Here is a 23353-nt window from a genome sequence, read left to right as displayed (position 1 = left end):
TATATAGATTTGTTAGCTCCTAGGCTCGAGATTCTATATCAATCCGCCAGAGACCGAGGAATTTTGCCGGCAACAGCGAGGGAGGCGGTAATAGTGCCCTTGCTTAAACCTGGGAAAAATCCTGCGGAAGCCGGGGCATACAGACCTTTATCCATGCTGAACGTGGATTACAAGATCCTCAGCAAGGTACTGGCCTCTAGGCTACTCCCCCACATGGCAACACTAATACATACTGACCAGGCAGGGTTCATCCCGGGGCGCAACACAGCGGATAACATACGCAGATTTATAGCGGTCATGAACAATCGGAATTCAACTAGCCCAGCCCCTGGTGTGCTTGCAGTCGATATAGAAAAGGCCTTTGATAGCTTGGAGTGGGCTTTCCTTTATACAGTGATGTCCCGCCTTCGTTTCGGACCTGAATACATTGCCTGGGTCAGATTGTTGTATACTGAGCCCACTGCTAGGGTACGGACAGGACGGACTATATCCAGACCTTATGTCGTTGAGCGGGGTACCAGACAGGGGTGTCCCCTATCACCGCTGCTGTTTGCACTGGCTATGGAGCCATTGGCAGCCGCGGCACGCAGTGGTGGTCCCAGCATAGCGGAGGGGGCAAGAGACATCAGATAGCGTTGTATGCGGATGACCTGTTGATCTTCTTAGACAATGTACACAGAGACCTTCCCCGAACCCAACAGATGCTTTCGCAGTTTGGTGAGCTTTCTGGACTTCGGGTGAATTGGGGCAAGACCGGCCTGTTTCCTTTGAACGCTGCTGTAGTCCCGCCACTGGAGTTGGGAAATGTCCAGTGGGTTCCAAGATGCCTCTCATACTTGGGGGTCAGGATTTTCCATGACCCACAGGATATAATAGACAGCAATATCGGAGGCTCATTGCGGTCCCTCCGTTCCAACATGACTTTCTGGCAAACCTTACCTCTATCTGTAGCGGGGAGGGTAGCCATCCTTAAAATGGTGGTGTTGCCTCGCCTCCTGTATCACTTCACGGTCCTGCCAGTATGGATTCCTAAGGCCATGTTTGCAGAACTGGAGTCCATGGTCATAGCCTTTATCTGGGGGGGTGGACGGAAGCGAGTGGCTCTGGCCAAACTTCAGAGGCGGTCCCCAGATGGAGGCCTAGCAGTCCCGGATTTTGAGGCTTACTACTTGGCAGCGCAGCTCCAGTGGTTGGCGCAATGGATAGCCAACAGAGCAGCGACAGGGTCGGAGGTAAAGGCATTTACTCCCCCAGAGACTCGATTATACGAACTGGTGTTGGGGTGTCCGGGTACTGGGACGCATGAGTCCCTTGAATTTAAAGTCCTTGCGTGCTGTTGGAGGAGCTTCTTACGTAAACTTAAAGTAAAGGCCCTTTACTCCCCTGACCTGCCCCTCTTGTCCCTAAGAGCTTTGCCCCATCGGGGTGACTGGAGTGGACTCCAGTCCTGGGTGGAGGCCGGGATACAGACGGTAGAGGCACTATTTAAGGAGGGGACGCTGATGCCGTTTGAAGTCCTTCGGACACAATTCGGACTACAGGGAGGGCACTTCTTATTATATGGCTCAGTAGTGGCTAGTATCAGGAAACATTGGCTGAGACGGACCGGAGAGCTCACTACACAAACAACCTGTACATATTTGGTGACTTCTTCTGGCACCTTTAAGGCAGTTTCTAATCTCTACAGCAGGGTTCAGGCGGATAGGACCATACCTTTGACTCAGCTCAAATCGTCCTGGGAAGTAGACCTGGACACAACTATATCCGATGTGGACTGGGAGCGTATTCTGGGGGGCTTCCCCAAAATGACTCGCAATGCCAGATTTAAGCTGATTAATTTTTATGTACTACATAGGGCATATCTCACCCCTGAGCGGATCAGCAGGTACTTTGGAGTGGAAGGAGTACATTGCCCGAGATGCGGGCTAGAGAAGGCGGAATTTAGGCATATGTTCTGGAGCTGCCCTACGGCGGAGGTGAGCCGACTGGTGGCTGGAGCGATAGGAAGGGAAGTCCCCTGCACAATAGGTCATTGTCTGCTTGGCTGGTTTCCACGCACGGCTAAGTACAAAATAACCAACAGGTTCCAGGACTTGGCCTACGTACTGGCCAAGAGGGAAATAGCGATGACCTGGAAGAATCCAGTTGGGCCGAGACTGTCCCAATGGACTAGAGAACTAACTAGGTGGGCTGGGTGCGAGAGCGCTGTTCTACATGGTGAGGCCAGAAGGGATTGGTGGCCCCCGGAGGCGGCGCAGGGTTGGGATGCGATATTAGACTCCTTTAAGGAGGAATGTCGATTGGGTCCAGTCCCCTGATTGAATGATGACTGGATACTTTGTGAAGTTGCCAATAGACCCAATCCATTGGTGCCATTACGGATGACCCCAGGGCAGGATTCTACGGTTGGACTAGACGGGGGAAACACTCTCACATTGTGAGCGGAGGGTTGACTCTTTCATAGCACACCTACATACAATACAACTGTCCAGATATGCTACCAATATCATCACTGGGGGGTGGGGCACTGTTTGGGAGGTTGAGGGATGGGGGGGTAGGGTAGATGTTGCAACATTAGATTGCTGATAGTGCAGAGATGTGTAGATTGAAAAAGCTCTTGCCCTCAGAGTCTATGTAGATCACTGTATGTTTTCTTATACTGTGTTTACCTGCTCACTGGTTGATTGAAATTGCAATAAACTTTGTTTACAAAAAAAATACTAGGAAGTCCTGCAGGACCGAACAGCCAAAATAACCATTCCTGCGGACCTGACCGTCTAGCCAGTAGTGTTTCATAAATGTGTGCAGGGGACGCCCATGTTGCAGCCTGGCGGATGTCCAGGACTGGAACTCAATGTGCTAATGCTGCAGTAGCAGCAGGGTGCTCTGGTGGGGTGAGCACACAAACCTTCAGGGGGTTGCTTCTTAGCCAAAGCGTAACACAATGTGATGCAGAGAACAACTCATCGAGAGATGGTCCTTTTCTGCACCTCCTCTCCTTTCTTCGCACCCACATAACCAGCAAAGAGTTGGTCATCCACCCAGTAGTCTGGAGCCTCTTCATGAGAAGAATACATGGGTAAGTAAAAAGTAGGCAAGGTGACAGATTGGCCTACAATGAAAGGCGTGACCAGTTTAGGGAGGAAAGAGGCCCTGTTACAAAGCACCACTTTGTCAGGATGGACAGAGAGAAAGGGTGGTTTTGAAGAAAGAGCTTGCAGCTCACTCATTCTGTGAGTAGAGGTGACTGTAGGAAAGTACCCTCTTTTTGGGATGGTTAACCCCACTTTTTGCCTGCAATAAGTGTGTTTTGACTGTTTTCACTGGGATTCCGCTAACCAGGACCCAGTGTTTGTGTGCTCTCCCTCCAAATTTTGTTGCTTAGGACTTTGCACACCCCACAATTGGCATACTGCTGCCCCATACAAGTCCCTAATATATGATACTTAGGTACCCAGGGCATTGAGGCACCAGGTGTTCCCCATGGGCTGCAGAATGTACTGTGCCACCCATGGGAGCCCATGCAAAATGTGTCTGCAGGCGTGCCATTGCAACCTGCATGAAAAGGTGCATCCACCCTTTCACTACAGGTCACTGTAAGTCACCTCTATGGTAGGCCCACGTAGCCCAGAGGGCAGGGTGCAGGCACCTGTGTATGAGAACACCCCTCCATGTGCAGAGGTGCCCCTACAAACTTCAGCTCCATTACACTGGACTGCGTAAATGTGGGGACGCCCTTTTACTCGTGTACTGGACACCTGTATTCAGCTACATAATGGTAACTCCGAACCTGGGCAGGTTTGATATCAAACATGTCAGACTCACACCCAAATACTGTTGCCAGTATTGGTTGTATGCTTCCATGTACTCTGGGGCTCCTTACAGGACCCCCAGCATTCCTCCGACCAGTCTTCTGGGGTTTTCCGGGCAGCCCGCACAGCTGCCACCCCACAGAGAGGTTTCTGCCCTCTACATTTGGTGCCCTCCTTGCATGAACTGGTTTGAATCAGTCCAGGGACCTCCAGTCCCTGCTCTGGGGCGAAACTGGAAAAAGGAAAGGGGAATGACCACTCCCCTGTCCATCACCACCCTAAGGGTTGTGCTCAGAGCTTCTCCAGGTGTCCACTTGATTCTGCCATCTTGAATCCAAGGTGGGCAGAGGCCCCTCGAAGCAGGTGAGCGGCCAGGTCAAGTAGGTGACGTCACAGACCCCTCCTGATAGGTGGTCACCCTGCGAGATGACCAATGCCCATTGATGGACTATTTGGGGTCTCCATCTTGGGTCGGTCATTAGTTTTAACATGGAAGATTCCGGCAGGACTCCTCTGCAACATTTACTTCATTTTCTGGCCACCGGAACTGCAACAGGATCATACAGGAACCAACTATCTGCAACTTTAGCGACAACTCCGCTCTGCAACTTTGTTTCTCCGGCTCCTCACAGTAACTGCAACATTTCCCTGGCTGTGCATCCTCTGAGGGCAGCGAGTCTTCAGCCTGCACAACAAGTAAGAAGAATCTCCAGTGGAGTGAAGGAGTCACTCCCCTGCATCCGCAGGCACCAACTGCAACAACAACCGGCTGTGTGGATCTTCTCTCCTCTGAAGCTGCGTGGATCCTGCATTACAGGTGGTGATCTGGAGTGGTCCCCTTGGTCCTCTCTACCAGCTGTCCAACTTGGGAGACTGTAAGCACTTGCTTCTCCTTGCAGGACAGTACTCCTGTGCACTGCGACTCTTGCAGCTACTAAGGCTTGGTTGTTCCTCCTCCAAGGGATCTTCAAGCTTCGTGTAGCCCCGCCTCTAGCACTTCTTTCTGCAACGCAGAGTCTCCTGCGAAACTCCAGGTGTGCTCAGTGGGCCTCACTGCGACTCCTGTGCCTACTGTCAGTGGGTTGCCTATGGGGGCTGCCTCCTCTTCTTGTGACTCTCCCAGCTGCTGAGAGTCACCCCAGACTTCCCTCTTTGGATTGAGTCCCCTGGACATTGCTGGTCCTCTTCAGCTTTGCAAACCTTCTTCTTCGATGCTTGCATTTGCCAAGGTTTGTTGGTGGTTCTCCAGCACCACTAACCAACTGCATCCCGACCTTCAACGTGGGGCATCACTTCTGGGACTACTCTTCGGCTCCTGTGCTGCACTGTTGACTTTCTTTGTCCATCATCAACCTGGTCCTGCATCCACAGAAGGGCGGGTAGTGGCTCCTGCCAAAACCGGACACTCCAACTCGAACTCGACTTGGTCTCCTTCCTTTGCAGGTCCTCTTCTTTCAGGTCCGCCTTTGGATTCTTCCAGTCTTAGTTGGGTTTTGCATAATCCTTTTCCAAAGTCCTTCTGCTGGTTTTAAGGAACACCAGGTTCGTACCTCTGCTCTCCTGGTCGCTGGGGGTCACTCTGGTACTCACTTCTTGGGGTTCCTAGTTCCTCCAACTCCCTGCTACTGAACTTTAGCCCCTCTCGAGAGCATTGGTCAACTACTGAAAACATAAGAGGCTACATGTTTTCTGTATGGTTTCTGAACTACTTTTTTCTCTTTATTTCACAGGCAGCGCTGGGCAGCGGTAGAGCGCTTTGAATGAAATCGACCCGGTTACATGGATAGTTGCATGCATAACTGCACTTTTGCAGATACATTTCACTGAGAGCAAACTTCTATTTCCTTTTGTGTGTTTGTCACGCTTCATGGTGGCCGTCGGCTCGCTTATGTGAAACTGTTTTACTTTTTAGTTTATTTTGCAAGAAAAGACCAGTTAGGAGTTTAAAACGTGAATAGCTCTAACTCAAGCAAACGCGAGACCCGTTGCATTACAACTGCTTGTTAGTCTCTGGTTTGCCCCTCCCCTAGGGCCCTCGCTATTTGCTATTGCTTTTACTAATGCCTATTGCTTTCTATGCTATTTACTGATGTAACAGTGTGTTTACTCACCTCCAGTTGGGGAATTGGCTATTCGGTGTTCTAGTATTTGCATTACTATAATAAAGTACCTTCAGTTTTTGTAACACTGTGTGGTTCTAGTAGTAATGCATACGCTTTGCATGTCTCCTAGATAAGTCTTAGCTGTTTATCTACAGCTACCTCTATAGAGCCCTGGTTTCCTAAACACTGCCTACACCTCACTAGTAGGGGATACCTGGAATAAGGTGATAACACTATAGGTATTCAACACAAACCAGGCCAGCTTCCTACAGTGATGGCTACAAGAAAGGCTGTTTTTAAAGAAAGAAGCCAAAAATGACATTTATAAAGTGGCTGAAAGGGAGCACACATAGGGCCTGATTCTAACCGCGGCGGGCGGCGGTCGCCGCCCGCCATGCGGTTACCGCCAAATGACCGCACCGTGGTCACAAGACCGCGGCGGCCATTCTGGCTTTCCCGCTGTGCTGGCGGGCGACCGCCAAAAGGACGCCCGCCAGCACAGCGGGAAAGACCCAGCAACGATGAAGCCGGCTCCGAATGGAGCCGGCAGAGTTGCTGGAGTGCGACGGGTGCAGTAGCACCCGTCGCGAATTTCAGTGTCTGCTAGGCAGACACTGAAATTCTTTTCGGGGCCCTCTTACGGGTGCCCCTGCAGTGCCCATGCCATTGGCATGGGCACTGCAGGGGCCCCCAGGGGCCCCGCGGCACCCCCTACTGCCATCCTGTTCCTGGCGGGAGACCCGCCAGGAACAGGATGGCAGTAGGGGGTGTCAGAATCCCCATGGCGGCGGAGCGCGCTCTGCTGCCATGGAGGATTCTCAAGGGCAGCGGAAAGTCGGCGGTACACCGCCGACTTTCCGTTTCTGGCCGCGGCTGAACCGCCGCGGTCAGAATGCCCAGCGGTGCACCGCCAGCCTGTTGGCGGTGCTACCGCGGTCATTCGCCCTGGCGGTTTTTACCGCCAGGGTTAGAATGACCCCCATAATGTAGGTGAGTACCAGGGTAAAATCCCACTGGGGCATTATGAACAGGGTAGGTGTAAACCAGTGGCGGCCGGCAGTTTTAGGGCGGAGGGGGGGCGGGAGGGAAGCACACACACACTTTCACACACACGGACGCACACCCATTAACAATGCTCATCAACATTCAAACATACACGCACGCACAAAACATTCATTAAAAAAAAATCACACACACACACTTACCTTCAGCCTTGGAGGTCCCAGGAGGATTGGGACTACTGCCTTCCCAATGAGGGAAGGCAGTAGTCCCAACTTCGTCACAGAGTGGGATGGGGTCAGAGAGACTGCTGATCCCATCCCTCTCTGTGACGAGGTGCCACTGATTGACACTCAACCTGGACAGCCAGGAGTCTGCGCAAATCGTGCATGACTCGCTCCTGGCTGCCTGACCTCAGCATGAACAATGCGACCCCTCCACACTCTCACCGTACCCATAAGTATACGGGTCAGGATCCAGCCTGGGGAACAAAGGCCCTTTTAAAGACTGAATCAGTACTGATCGGTGTTGGTCCGGCCCCAGGTATGTATGGGGTTAACGTCTATCGTGGGCATGACCAGCATTGGAAGCGTCAACATCTTTACCGGTGCCATGGAAGGTCGCGATGGCATGAACAGCGTCGGTATGGATCTGATAACGAATCCTGAGGTGCTCTCCAGAGCAGAAGCCGCTGGTGCAGAACCTCAGGGGGCCCTCTTCGACTGTACTGGGCCTGAAGGCATCACAGGTGGGTCGGTCTGCCCAAATATGAGGCGCATGGCCTCGTAAAACTCGCTGAGTTGGGCACTGTGGCTCCGGCTCCCAGAAACTCAGGGAGGCGTGGGGTCTGACTCAGAAGCAGCCTCCAGGGACAGAAGCCTACAGCGTCAACGCTCCTCAGAGCGACAGGGTGAAGTAAAAGAACGTTTGTTCTTCTTCAGCTTTTTCTTATGACTTGAATGTCACAACGATTTGGAGCGGGACGAAGACGAGTGGTGGTGGCTCCGTGAATGGTCTTGTGGCCTTCCTCTCGAATGGGACTGGAACCGAAATGAGCGGAGCGTCCGGCTGCCATGAGCTTTAGGGACAACTCCCCCAAAGCCTTTGGGTTCACTTGGAGCACAACTTCGGCCTGTGGTCATGCTCCTAGGGACCATGACGACACAAGGTGCGGATCTACCACCTGCATCATGCGGTGACAGGAGCCACACGGCTTGAATCTGGTCTTGCGGGAAGACATCTTGACGTACCAAGAGAGTCAAAACCTTCGACAAAAAGGTTGAAAACTCAGTCAAAAAGCCACTGATGGTAGCTCTTCTCCAAATCTGAACGTAGGCTTGTGCTGAAAGAAAAGAACTTACGCCAGAGTGCCGAGGTGGGGACTATATACAACTGCGATGTCATCACGATGCCAATGACAAACGTGGAGTTGACAGACTTCACCTGACGGCGCACAAGGGTACTGCTTGAAGAACAATCTCCGGATCAAGTCGGATACTAGGGGGAAATTCTAAGGTAAGGAATCTGCAACTAGAAATCTCTAACAGATAAGATTATTACAGACATTTGTGGCTAGAAGACATCTATGACAAGTTCTAAAAACACAAGTTGTTGTCAACATTTTGTTAATTCAATGTCAAAGTTGGGTTGCACATGCCATTAGTTTAACAAACCCATTTCAGATAACTGTCCTTGATCGATTATACATAGGTGGCCCTCTGAGTTTGTAGCAATCATGTCTGGGTTTGGGTATGGGGGTTCAAAGACTGATGGTACAAGTACCAAGAGGTTCAATTTTCTTTTGAGGGAAAACAAATTACTGGGACTGATACTGCAGAAGTTAGGCTTGTGATGAAACATCCTACCACACATCAGCAGGCACCTACAGCAACGACCAGCTGCGTGGATCTCCTCTCGTCCGGAGCTGCGTGGATCCTGCATCCCGGGTGGTGTCTCCTAGTTAAGCCTTAGCTGCTCATCCACAGCTACCTCTAGAGAGCCTGGCTTTTAGACAATGCATACTCTTCACTAATGAGGCATACCTGGAATAAGGTGTAAGTACTTTAGGTACCCACCAAACACCAGGCCAGCTTCCTACACTCAGTCTCTGAAATGAAAGTGAAAATCCTGCCCTGGGCAAGGTTGAAAGTTGTATCTGGCATAGTCTACTTGAAGTCTAACAGGCACTGGATGAGGGCCCGCTGAATCTGTTGGTTTAGGTGGGAAAAGCTCCACGTGGCAGAAATCCAAGTTTCACAGCTGGCGAAGTCCTCACATCTGGGACCTCCTCCCACTGGACTGGTGCACAGCTGGCTATAGATGGGCCCAGGGAACAGAGCTTCTCTTCCCCAGGCAACCCTTTATACTTGAATACGAATGGGCAGGCCTTATTTAAATCCCTTTAAGGTTAATGAAGTTCCAGAACTTTCCCCAGCGGCTCATCCAGAGCTGACTGGAGTCACATACCTCACACCCAGATCTCCCAGCTATAAGGTCTAAGAGGCCAGCTGCTGGCAGGCTGATGATAATTAGAAGATAAACAGAGGTTAAGCAGACAATGTCTAACTTTTTATATCATTTTTCCTAAATGTTTATTTAAAAAATGGCTTCACCGCTGCATTGGATGTTTAATAAACATGAAAAATAGAGGTTAATTTATTCTGGTAGCTTGTCCCAGACCAAAGACAGCAGAGAACTGGGACAGCTATTGCATTTTTACAGTGGAAATTGCTTTTGAGGGCTAGTGACTGTAGGTACATGCCAACACTACGGCCCTCATTATGACCTTGTCGGTCAGGTGACTGCCAAGCCGGCGATGGAATTAGTACTGTCGCCAGTGCCAGCTGGAATGATGCCAAATAATGACCATGGCGGTGATCCCTCCCACAGACAACCAATGTACCACACCAACCACCAGTGCGGTACGACAACTGAACACGGCAGTAGCCACCTACAGGCAGGCGGAAGACAAGGATCCGCCCACCATATTATGACATAGCACACCACCAGGATTTCCGGAGCAGTAGCAACGCCACCAAAAGAGTGGTGGAAAAAACATATAAATGGAGACACTCACCTCCAGAGAGACAGAGGAGTCGGCAGCTGCCATGAAACCTGAACTGCAAGTCTTCCTGATGTTGTACCACGCCATGGCCGTCCTGGAGCACCAACGCCGGCAAAGAACACAACAGTGGGTACAGCCCCCTAGCAAACAAGGGAGGGAGGGAGGGGAGAGTGATACACAAACAAGCACGACACACACCATACACACCACACCCCCACAACCATCTGCAGAGTTAAACAACAGTAACAGAGCCTAGGAGCAAAGAAAGCCAGGACAAATATCTCTGTTCCAACCACTGTAATCCTGTTGAATGAAGAGCCCACATCCAAAAAATATAGAACTGCATACTTACATGCAGGCACAATAGCCAGTTCAAAGTCTGTAACGACCACAGGGCAAAGTCCAAGCCCCAACTTGACTCCTGACAACATTGAGACTCCATTTTTCAGGAGCATCATGTTGGAAATGGGCAGGAACCTCAGGGGGAGGGTGGGGGGGGGGGGGGGGGGCTTCTCATCGGGAGGGGGCTCCTTGGCATCTGGTTTGGGAGGAGAAATTCTTGGCCTTAGTTTTGGGTGGGGTCTCCTTGGCCTTTGTTTTGGGAGGGGTCTCCTTGGCCTTTGGTTTTGAAGGTGGCTCCTTGGTTTTGGCTTTTTGTTTGGAAGGGGGTGGCACTTTAGCCCTCCGTTTTGGGGGCGGAGGAGTGTTCTTCGGGCAGGCGGTCGACGTCCCACTCATGTGCCCCTTAGTGGCAGCTAAAGACTTTGGGGGTGGAACAGGGTCAGACCGGGTGCTGGAGGTACTGGGCTGGGACCCTCCTCTTATGGGCAGGATGGGGGGTGGGGGGGGGGGGGGCGGTGGAAGTGGTCAAGGTGGGAAAGGAAAAGCTTCTTAGTGCCAATGGGCGGGATGTGGTAGTTGGGATGGGAGTGGGGGTAGACGGAGTGGTTGTAGGACTCCGCGTCTGTGAGGTGGATGTCTGTTGGAGGGTCCGAGTGTGAGCGTTTGTGTGTCTTTGGAGGGAGGGGCAGACAGGGTTGGGGAGGTCAAACAGGACCTGTGGATGCTTGTTGTGGTGGTGTCTGCAAGTGAGGTGGGTGTGCTGCATAAGGTGGTGATGGTGGTGACTGCGCATGTGATGTGTGGGGTGCATGTCTGCAAGTTGTGGTGACTGGGCAAGACTGTGCGGTTGGCAGGTTCAGGGACTGTTTATGTAGTGCATGCAGGTGTGAGGGTGGATGTGACTGTGAGGGAGGAGGGGGAGACATTGGGACAGTGGATGATGTTGTGTGTGCATCTGTGTGTTGGCTGTGTGAGTGCTTGTGGACTGAAATGTGCTGCCTGTGTTTGTCTGTGAGAGTCTTGTCTGTTGTTTTGTGTGCATGTTTGTCACAATGTGTTTGTGGGATGGGTTTAGAGTGAGGAGACTAGGACTGGACACTGGCTGCCATCAGTTTAGAGGCCAGAGCCTCAATCGATCTCTGTAGGGCCACCAAGCCACCGTGAATGCCCTCCAGGAAAGCACTGCATTGCTGCATCTGGGATGACAGCCCCTGGATGGCATTCACTATGGTTGACTGTCCTACGGAGATTGATCTCAGGAGGGCAATTGCCTCCTCACTGAGGGCAATAGGGCTACTGGGGCAGGGCCTGAGGTGCCTGGGGCAATGGAGATATCTACCCTCCTGGGTGAGCGGGCATGAGCAACTCAGTGGGGGGCTACTGGGACGGTGGTGCTGGTACGGGGGTGCTGGTAGAACCTGTAGCAGGGGTAGTCCCATAGGGGTCCACCACCACCAGGGAGCTCCCATCGGAGGAGGAATCAGAGTCAGTTGTATCAGCTCCTGCCCCCTCCCGTGGTCCTCCCCTTGCCCTCCGTCCCACTGGTCCCCTCGGCATCGTTGGACTCTGCCTCCTGGGTCCTGTGGGCTGAAGCTGCCTCATTCGCCAGTGCTCCTGCTCCTTCGCCAGATGATGCTAATGCAGACATGTACAGGATGACAAAAGGATGGGGGGCGGGAAGGCGGGGGAGAAAGGGAGCACAGAATCAATCACAGCACCAACAGGACATATGGCATACACATCACTGTCACACACAGACTGAGAAGGGGCAGTATGAAACACACTGGCATACCATTGGCTAAGTACCACAGAAGGTAGGAGCCAAATACTGCCATCTGCACACCAATTGGGACCAACTAAGCCCTGTCTGCCATGGAAAGCCATCTACCTAGCTATCAAAACATGCATTTCATCCAATAAACCTAAGTTGGACCATGCAGCAGTGTCTAAACTGGCATATTGGGGCATCCACTGACTAGTACCCTGCACCCAAATCCCATGCCAGGCAACAGAGATGGTTGTCAAACACACTGTACTCACCCCCTTGTGGCTGCTGTGATGCCCTCAAACGCCCATCCAGCTCTGGGTAGGCCACCACCAGTACGAGGGCCATCAGGGGGGTCAGGCTCCAATGGGCACCCCTCCCTCGTTGGGAGACCATCCCCAGCTGGGGCTCCGTGGTCTTCCAGGCCCAGTGCCTCAGGTCCTCCACCCGTTTCCTGCAATGGGTGCTCTGCCCAGCTATGGACTCCCAGGGTCCACATGTCCTTGGCGATGGCACACTACAACCCCCTTCTTCTGATGGGCGTTGACCTGCAGAGGAAACACAAACAGAGGGACACCATGAACCAAACAATCCAGCCTGTCACAGATACGGTCTTGAAACTGCAAGTGCCCCTCATCAGGCACACACATGACCCATACCTCTGCATTAACACTGCCACCAGCCGTACCCCCCCAAATGGTACATTGCCAGCACACACACACACCTACATGCAGCCATGTCGCATGCAACGTACCCATCATGTATTCACCTGTTGGTCTGGAGGCCCATACAACTGCCCATACAGGGGTAGGACCCCATCCACGAGCCTCTCCTACTCCTCCGACGTGAAGGCTGGGGCCCTTTCCCCTGATGCACAGGCCATGGCAGATTCCAGACACAGGTCACAGCAGCACACGCAGTGGAGACGTCGTCCTGCGGAAAGTAAGGAATCAAGTGAAGTGGTAGAAAGAATATGGCATTCATATCTGCGGCGATGAACATCGTCACCGCCGGCGTTGATCATTGGTTCCCATACTCCATAGAGGGCCATGTTAGCCAATGAGGAATCACACGGTGGTGCAAACCGCCTCCCGCCATGACGCGAACGCTGGTGGGGTGAGGCCACTTCCACCTGTCCCTGTCCATACAGGACAGGCAGTTGCCATTTTCTACTGCTAGTACATAGTGCGTCATTGTAGTCGAATGTACACACCTAGACGATCCCAGTGTCCAACATACAAGCATGCTATGTGTACACTGCTGTAGTGTGTTCATAGTTCAGATTGTCACTCCCTTCTTACTTTTGGGTCCCTTAGGTACCAACCATGTGGAGGAATAGAAGGAGGAGGCAAGCAGCCGTGTACAGACCTCTTGTGGACTTGGCTACACTGGAGGACAGGCACATCATACTCACCTATCGTCTGGAAAGGGCTACAATCACAGAGCAGTGTGCACAACTGAAGCCTGATCTGCTATCTGTTGCACAACAGTAATACCCCCTCTTTTGCAGGTACTCTGGGTGCTCCATTTCCTGACAACTGGCTATTTCCAGGTGACAGTGGGCTTGGCTGCAGGAATGTCACAGTCAATGTTCTCTATTGTGCTTGCAAGGGTTTTGGCAGCCTTGCTCAAACATGTGCAGCTACATCGTATTCCCCCAAGTAGATGAATTACCCACTGTGAAGGCTGGATTCTAGGCAATGGGACATACACCACATGTTATTGGGGCCATTGACAGGACCCATATTGCCTTAGTCCCCGCCAGGGCCAATGAACAAGTGTAAAGGAATAGAAAGAGTTTCCACTCACTCAATGTCCAGATGGTGTGCCTTGCTGACCACTACATCTCCCAGGTCACTGCCAAGTATCCTGGGTCGGTGCATCCCACAGCTGATGGCACAACTACAGAGGCACTGAGTGTGTCTTATAGCTGAGCCTGAGTCCCCACCCAATGTATGTCAGTGTATGCCTTCAGGAGTCATACCCCCTGCCATTGTTCAAGGCTAATGTGTGTCCCTCACTTCTTGCAGATGATTCCAGCTACCCAAACCTGTCCTGGCTCCTTACCCCTGAAAGGAATCCGAGAACAGTGGCCGAGAATAGGTACAATGATGGTCATGGGCGTACCAGGAGGATTGTTGAAAGGACCTTCAGTCTCCTGGAGCCAGGTTCAGGTGCCTCCATCTGACAGGTGGATCCCTATGCTACTCCCCTGAGAAGGTCTGCAGGATTGTTGTTGTATGCTGCATGTTGCACAACTTGGCACTCAGACGCCATGTGCCCTACCTGCAGGAGGAGGAGGGTGACAATGCAACTGTGGAAGCAGTGGACACTGAGGACAGTGAGAATGAGGAAGAGAAGGAGGAGAAGGAGGAGGAGAAAGAAGAGGAGGAGGATGTGGACAGCAGGACATATATAATACAGCAGTACTGCCAATGACACTCAGGTAAGAATGTTTCTCCATTTCAGTGTTGTGCTGTGTGGCTGTAGCATAATACCAGTCACTACCTTTGTATCCCACCTGTCATGTATGCCTTCCCTTATTGCAGATGTTGCTGCGGTTACAACAGTGTAATGCTGTGATGTGTACAGACTGCTGAAACACATATGTAGTCTGGATCAACATCATGCAGTTAATTACAGTTCAATACTTTATACATTACCTTCAGATAAAGCACTATTACTCAAGTTGTGTCCAAGGGTGTTTAATAAAAATTGGTATACAATGCAAAGTGCAATAGAGTGGGGTGATGGTTAGGAAAAGTCCAGTGTAGTGGGTCAGTTTGTTTGTTGCACAGGTACAGTGTCCAAGGGCCCATTAGAAGGGGAGTAATGGCAGTTCAAAGTGGACAAGATGACAGTGTGACACAAGGGGGACATTCAGGAGAGCTCATTTCCTGGCGGTGGTCTTGGCAACGGTCTCTGCTGTCTGTCTTGGTTGCAGGGACCATTTGCGGGGTGGTTCACCTTCTGCAGGGGGAGGGGTGCTGGTGACCTGGGGGAGGGCCTCCTGTCCACTAGCTGCAGCAGATGTGGACGGCTGGTCAGTACACTGGCTAGTGGAAGGGGCCAGTTGGTGTGCTGTGTACTCCCTCATGATGATGGTCATGTCACCCAGCACTCCTGCAATGGAGACCATGGTGGTATTCAGGGCCTGCAATTCTTGCTTGATGTCCTGGTGGTGTACCCTCTGCTGCCGCTGGTTCTCCTGCATGATGTTTAACACCTGACCCATCTTGTCCTGGGATTGTTGGCAAGCCCCCAGGACATTAGTGAGTGTCTCCTGGGCAGTCGGTTCCCTGGGCCTGTTCTCCCCCAGCTGCACAGCTGTCCTCTGACCGAACCTGGCCCCCTGAACAGTGTGCCCACTCCCACTGACCCCAGGACCCTCATTGTCTTGCCTGTGAGGTGTGGAATGGGGTCCCTGTACAGGTGGGCACACTACTGATTGACGTATCCTGGGGACAGAGGTCTGGGGATGGTGGGTGGCTGCTGTGGTGTTGGATTCTGAGGGGAAAGCTCTGTAGTGGACTGGGTGTCGGATGTGGTAGCCGACTCACCAGTGGTCCCTGATGGGCCAGGGGGTTTATCCAGATCGAGAGCACCAGAGTTGCTATCATCACTGGGGGAATCTTCAGGTGGCAGACTGAGTAGCCGTGACATCTCCTAGCCATTGAGATTGGTTGGGGCACCTGTGGGGATGTAATTGGTGTATTATGCTACATGTCTGTGATATATTCTGCATCACAAGCTTCGCCAATGTTATTGCTGTTGCCCTGCCACCTTTGGTTGTGTATGGTGATGGACTGTGGGGTTGTTAGTTTTTCATGCTGTGCATGCATTGGTGGTGGGTGTACATGCAGGGCTGGAAGGGATGTGCATGCAGTGGATACGGCATGCAGGACTTGACATTTCATATTGATTATTGTGGTGGTGCACTTTGTGGGAAGAAGTGGGGTGATGGGTGTCAGGGTGAGGGGTTGTGGTGGCATGCAGGTATGGTGGGGTGATAGGTAGTAAATGTTGACTCAAGAGTGTCCAGTCCTCCGGCTACTCCAATGAGTCTCTCAGGATTGCCAAGACTTGCTCCTCCCATGCTGTCAGCTGTGGGGGAGGAGGTGGGGGTCCACCACCAGACCTCCTGATGGCGAGCTGGTGCCTTGCTGCAATGGAACGCACCTTCCCCGTGGGTCGTTCAACCTCTTCCGCATGTCGTCCCTTGTGCGTCGATGTAGTCCCACAGCGTTCACCCTGTTCACGATCCTCCACCATAACTCCATCTTCTTGGCAATGGAAATCTGCTGGACCTGTGCTCCAAACAGCTGTGGCTCTACCCTGACTATTTCCTCAACCATGACCTGCAACTCCTCATTGGTGAAACAGGGGTGCCTTTGTGGGGACATGGGTGTTGTGTGGTGTGTGTGTACGTTGTGCTGAGGGTGATGTGTGATGTGGTGGGGCGTGTGGTGCGTGTCGGATGACTAGGTAGTTGTGATATGCGTCTGCAGTTCTCGTTTGGATTGGCGTTGCAAAAGTGTAGCTGCCTTCTTGTGTTAGCAAAGGATTGTTGGTGATGTAGTGTTTTATAGTGCTGTTGGTGGGTGTGTGTGTGTATTTGTGTCAGGTGTGGGGTTTTTGTTCTGGCCAATGTTGCCTTGTTTAGTATTTGGGTTGCCATTTCTGCTGCAGCGGTGTTCACCGCCAATGGTTTACCACCGTTCAATGTCCGCTGTGGTGAATTGTGGGTCATTATTTGGAGGGCGTAGTATTGGTGGCGTAACAGTATGGGTCGTAGAACTGACAGTTTATCACGTTCAGTGGGTCTGGCGGATTTGTAGTTGTGGCTGTTTTCTGTTGATTTTGTATGTACAGGGAGTGCAGAATTATTAGGCAAGTTGTATTTTTGAGGATTAATTTTATTATTGAACAACAACCATGTTCTCAATGAACCCAAAAAACTCATTAATATCAAAGCTGAATACTTTTGGAAGTAGTTTTTAGTTTGTTTTTAGTTTTAGCTATGTTAGGGGGATATCTGTGTGTGCAGGTGACTATTACTGTGCATAATTATTAGGCAACTTAACAAAAAACAAATATATACCCATTTCAATTATTTATTATTACCAGTGAAACCAATATAACATCTCAACATTCACAAATATACATTTCTGACATTCAAAAACAAAACAAAAACAAATCAGTGACCAATATAGCCACCTTTCTTTGCAAGGACACTCAAAAGCCTGCCATCCATGGATTCTGTCAGTGTTTTGATCTGTTCACCATCAACATTGCGTGCAGCAGCAACCACAGCCTCCCAGACACTGTTCAGAGAGGTGTACTGTTTTCCCTCCTTGTAAATCTCACATTTGATGATGGACCACAGGTTCTCAATGGGGTTCAGATCAGGTGAACAAGGAGGCCATGTCATTAGATTTCCTTCTTTTATACCCTTTCTTGCCAGCCACGCTGTGGAGTACTTGGACGCGTGTGATGGAGCATTGTCCTGCATGAAAATCATGTTTTTCTTGAAGGATGCAGACTTCTTCCTGTACCACTGCTTGAAGAAGGTGTCTTCCAGGAACTGGCAGTAGGACTGGGAGTTGAGCTTGACTCCATCCTCAACCCGAAAAGGCCCCACAAGCTCATCTTTGATGATACCAGCCCAAACCAGTACTCCACCTCCACCTTGCTGGCGTCTGAGTCGGACTGGAGCTCTCTGCCCTTTACCAATCCAGCCACGGGCCCATCCATCTGGCCCATCAAGAATCACTCTCATTTCAGCAGTCCATAAAACCTTAGAAAATTCAGTCTTGAGATATTTCTTGGCCCAGTCTTGACGTTTCAGCTTGTGTGTCTTGTTCAGTGGTGGTCGTCTTTCAGCCTTTCTTACCTTGGCCATGTCTCTGAGTATTGCACACCTTGTGCTTTTGGGCACTCCAGTGATGTTGCAGCTCTGAAATATGGCCAAACTGGTGGCAAGTGGCATCGTGGCAGCTGCACGCTTGACTTTTCTCAGTACATGGGCAGTTATTTTGCGCCTTGATTTTTCCACACGCTTCTTGCGACCCTGTTGACTATTTTGAATGAAACGCTTGATTGTTCGATGATCACGCTTCAGAAGCTTTGCAATTTTAAGAGTGCTGCATCCCTCTGCAAGATATCTCACTATTTTTGACTTTTCTGAGCCTGTCAAGTCCTTCTTTTGACCCATTTTGCCAAAGGAAAGGAAGTTGCCTAATAATTATGCACACCTGATATAGGGTGTTGATGTCATTAGACCACACCCCTTCTCATTACAGAGATGCACATCACCTAATATGCTTAATTGGTAGTAGGCTTTCGAGCCTATACAGCTTGGAGTAAGACAACATGCATAAAGAGGATGATGTGGTCAAAATACTCATTTGCCTAATAATTCTGCACTCCCTGTATGTGTCATAATCTGGCAGACAGATGTCCGTCTCCGCGGCGGCATGCTGGCGGCAGTCAGCGTGGCAGTATTCAGTATTTACCGCCAAGGTCATAATGAGGGCCTAAATTCTTGCATGTAGAACTCTTGGATGTTGTGGGCTGAAAGGCCTATTTAGGAGTAATTTTTAATAATAATAGTTAATAGTATAATTCTTTCATGTCAAAAATGGTAATTTTTTCAGGCTTACCTGCAGAATTAAAAGCTGCCTGAGTAATGCTACACAGGTAACCTAGTGGATGACATAACACGTGCTGCAGTCTACAGGTGACACTTTTCATGTCATTGGTGTATTTTCCTGCGCCATAGACTATGGCCTTATTGCAAACTTAAATATGACAGATTATCCAATTTTACTATTTTTTAGGGGTCAGAGCACAATCTCTGAGGCCTAGGCAACAGTGCTACAATGTGCAGAGTTCAAAAGCTCCCATCATCAGACCACATAAAATAGAGGTGAGTGCACAAAAAGGAAACTTCTCTCCTCACATGGTGCAGCTAAATTATCTCACAATGAACATTTTCTATTCAGTAGATTAGTAGCATTTTCTGAACAGTCGAGGGCTATTACCAATACAGTGCTTTTTAAGGTGCTTTTAATGTGAGAATATGTGTTACTTTGAATATATTCACTGTACTAATACAAGGTTTGTACCTACCCTCACTCCATGGAAGATCAGCGGAAAATGTTTTCTCGGTAGTTTATCCCAAGTTGACAGGGAATTTACTACAGCAGGATCAGCACACACCTCAAGCTCTTTGTGATAAAACAGTTTGGAGGGTAGATCAAGCAAAGCAGGATGTGACCTATAGTTTTTCAAAAGCTTTGTAACCTGGAGAAAGACATATAATAATTATGAACAAAAAAATAATCCCAAAAAGAAAAACGATGTGCAAAACATTCAGGAATCATAGTTACTTAATCTATTCTGCCTCAGTTAGCATAAAACTGAATTAAAAAAGACCCATCAAAAACATACCATCTGGTCTATATTGATCAGGTCTCATCAGTGGCAGCTGCTACATTGAGGTTGGGCACATCAAACATAAAATAAAATCCTTTAAAAATAAACTTATCTTTGATGATTTTCTTCAGTGCGGCAAATACTACTAAAGCTCCTCCTGCCTCAAGCTGCTTCCCTGCTTGATAATAGAATCCAAGCCAATCCAACCACTGCTCTTTTGCAGCTTACAATGCTTAACAGCATAAGGACAATGCTAGGATTAGTTGGCGCAGGCAAAGTTAAAGCTCCATAGGAGACGTACGGGGTTGTGCCTCTGTTCTCAGATGCCATTCAGCTTTGATTTCAGAAGCCTGAACTGCGTATGTAAGGCTGGCCACAGTGAAAACACTGGCCAACCTGAACATGTGCAGTTCAGATGAGACAGCCTCAGCTCCTCCAAATGAACTGCTATTAAGCAGTGGGGTGGTCAGGGGGTCAATACCCCCATGTCCCAAAGGACAAACTGTCCATGGATCTCCCAGCACTAAATTCTCTAACATCAGGAAGTGCCATTGCAGAATTCTAAGATCTCCAACAAGATATGCACACATTCCAGCCTCATTACTCCTTTACATCAAATCAAACAGTATAAACAAGGAAGCAATCTAAAGAAAGAAAAATAAGGTGTATGAGAGTCTATGCTCAGCTTTTACCTAATACTTGTTCCTCTGTCAAAGATTAAGGGGATGACGACTTGAGGGAGGCATAGAGGACTTTGTCGATGTGCCAGCTTGAATCAGAAAAACAGTTTTATAGTCCACTAAGCTTTGAGTCTGATGTGTTTCAGGTAACAAGCAATCCATGAGACACTTCAGGGATAATAAGTGGGACCTCAAGACCTTCTTTTATTAAGAATCAGCACACTCAAGAACGCTAGAAATCAAGGATACATGTGTAAGCTTTTAAATAAAAATCTTAGTCTATGCACACAATATAAACTGTGACCACATGTAGTGAAAATAAGTATGTTTGACCACTGACTTTGTGTTTCACCACTGTGCATATTAGTTGTTCAATGTTCACCAGTTGAACATTACATTTTGTATTCAGTTTAGCTGCCTATTGGCTTTATCGTGGCGTTAGACATTACATTTTGTATTCAGTCTAGACTCCATTTTGCGGTCAGCTTAGCTTTGCCTCCACGTTAAAGTATTTTTCCGTTACGCAATACGTTTTTTCTACTTCTATGTGTTTTTCTTCTCACCGAAGAGCCAGGGCTGGTAAACGATATGTAGGAGGTGAGCAGTTAGTACGATAAGGCCATAACAAGCTAGTGTTTATCATAGGCAAGAGAACAGTTTGACCTTGAAAGGCGTGTCTCGGAACGATGGCCAGCTTTCAAGACATTCCTGTCATGGTTTACCTAAACAAGCCAGCATTTTTAAATAATTCCCATCTGAGAGGGAAGGGCCTTTCAGAAGGCTTTTTCCATGATTTTTTAAGCTCTAAAAGGTGTCCCTGGGCAGCAGCGAGGGGGAATTTCAGAGACTTTGGTCAGGATTGGATGTCAAATGCCTGACACAGATACTTGTCCCGTGAGGGTGGATATCTCTTTCTCGCAGTTGAACAGGGGTCATAAACTTGCGGGCATGAGAAAGATGAAGAGCACTGGCAGGGCCTACGGTGATTAATTTTGACTTTATTCTTTGCTTTGCAATTATGCTATAATATAGTCATATATATTTGCTGTGTACATTGTAGTAGAGAATCACTGATATATTTTCCTTTCATTGCTGGGACTATTTTTAAACGTATGCATCCGACCTACTAATCTCCTTTCTCAGGAACCTCGTGGTGAAGTAATAATAAATGTCTTCTTTAAACTAAGAAGTGCATTCCATAGATTTTTGTCAGCTCGGTCATTAGTGAAAGCAAAACACTGCAATGAAGAGAAATAAAATGGTAACAGCAATGTTCTTAAAAAAAGTGTAAATAGGAGAAACCACTCGAACATGAATGCTCTTATAAATCTATAGCAATCCTACAGTTATTCTCTTCTTCTTCTAAGTAGCAGTCTAGTACTAGCACAACAGTAAATAAAGCCTATTTTGAGTTGGTATATACCAGCATACCTGTCTGAACAACAGAGTTCTAACTTCAATGAAATAGTAAGGTCCTCATTTCACAAGACCAGTCCGCGAGTAAAGTCCAAGTGCCTCCTGCCACAGAAGTCTTCAACTGGGACCAGAGAAATGTCTGGAGACGGCTACACCCTGAGACCAGAGACTATTCCTACTTCTCTCCCTGGCACGAGCTCCATGTCCGCTTAGATGTGTTTTTCTGCTCCCCAGACATTTTCCCTCAGGTGCATAATGTTGAATACCTGACCCGCACAATCTCTGATCATAACCCTCTGTTACTAGAGTTACGCTGGGGTTCACCCCCTTCCCGCATCCCCACCTAGCGACTGAAGACTGAGTCCCTAGAAGACGCACCCTTTCAGGAGGAGCTGAGACAACATATTACCCACTACTTTGTAGATAACGAGGCTTCGACCAATAACCCCTTGATTGAATGGGACGCTTTTAAAGTGGTGGTGCGGGGCGCTGTATTGTGGGAGCGGTGGGGGTCCGAAGGACTCTACTTAGGGACACTGAACAAGCGGAGAGTGAGCTGCGAGAGGTGGAGAAAAAAAGGCCTGAAAATCCGCTCCTTCAACCTACTATCTTAGAGCTTAGAGCAACGGTCGCTGACTGTGTAGAGCATCTTCGATGTTTCGACTACCAAAACTATATCACACGAGCACACGGGGAGAGAGACAAAGCGGGTCGGATGTTAGCATGGGTAGTATCGCAAACGCATAAGACATCACCTATCCTGGAAATGATATCGGAGGGGGGGAATCCCCTTCACGGGCAGGAGAAAATTAACTCTCATCTCATGACCTTTTACGAACGATTATATAAAAGCACTCTTCGCCCTGACGGTAGCTCCACCGATAGTTATGTATCTGGACTGCAGTTGCAGACTACCACCGGACGCTGCGACACAACTTGAGGGCGCCATTACACAACCAGAGATTCGGAGGGCCATTAGTGAACTATTGAGGGGAAAGACTCCGGGGACAGATGGTCTCCCTATCGAATTCTATGCCATGTATATAGATTTGTTAGCTCCTAGGCTCGAGATTCTATATCAATCCGCCAGAGACCGAGGAATTTTGCCAGCAACAGCGAAGGAGGCGGTAATAGTGCCCTTGCTTAAACCTGGGAAAAATCCTGCGGAAGCCAGGGCATACAGACCTTTATCCATGCTGAACCTGGATTACAAGATCCTCAGCAAGGTACTGGCCTCTAGGCTACTCCCCCACATGGCAACACTAATACATACTGATCAGGCAGGGTTCATCCCGGGGCGCAACACAGCGGATAACATACGCAGATTTATAGCGGTCATGAACGATCGGAATTCGACTAGCCCAGCCCCTGGTGTGCTTGCAGTCGATATAGAAAAGGCCTTTGATAGCTTGGAGTGGGCTTTCCTTTATACAGTGATGTCCCGCCTTCGTTTCGGACCTGCATACATTGCCTGGGTCAGATTGTTGTATACTGAGCCCACTGCTAGGGTACGGACAGGACGGACTATATCCAGACCTTATGTCGTTGAGCGGGGTACCAGACAGGGGTGTCCCCTATCACCGCTGCTGTTTGCACTGGCTATGGAGCCATTGGCAGCCACGGCGCGCGGTGGTGGTGGGGGTCCCGGCATAGCGTCGGGGGGCAAGAGACATCAGATAGCGTTGTATGCGGATGACCTGTTGATCTTCTTAGACGATGTACACAGAGACCTTCCC

General features: G+C 49.6%; 1 protein-coding gene across 1 annotated transcript in view; it reads right to left on the bottom strand.

Moving 5' to 3' along the window:
• Positions 1-23353, bottom strand: part of MOV10L1 (Mov10 like RNA helicase 1) — a 933047-nt gene that overhangs the window by 314295 nt on the left and 595399 nt on the right. Inside the window, exon 23 of the mRNA XM_069227566.1 lies at positions 19216-19389. Coding sequence (XP_069083667.1) covers positions 19216-19389 — 174 coding nt within the window. The remainder of the gene's footprint in view (positions 1-19215; positions 19390-23353) is intronic.

Source organism: Pleurodeles waltl, chromosome 4_1 (assembly GCF_031143425.1).
Source record: "Pleurodeles waltl isolate 20211129_DDA chromosome 4_1, aPleWal1.hap1.20221129, whole genome shotgun sequence".
Taxonomy (NCBI): Eukaryota; Metazoa; Chordata; class Amphibia; order Caudata; family Salamandridae; genus Pleurodeles; species Pleurodeles waltl.
Note: the sequence above shows the minus strand (reverse complement) of the source record. Positions and strands in the feature narration are given on the sequence as shown.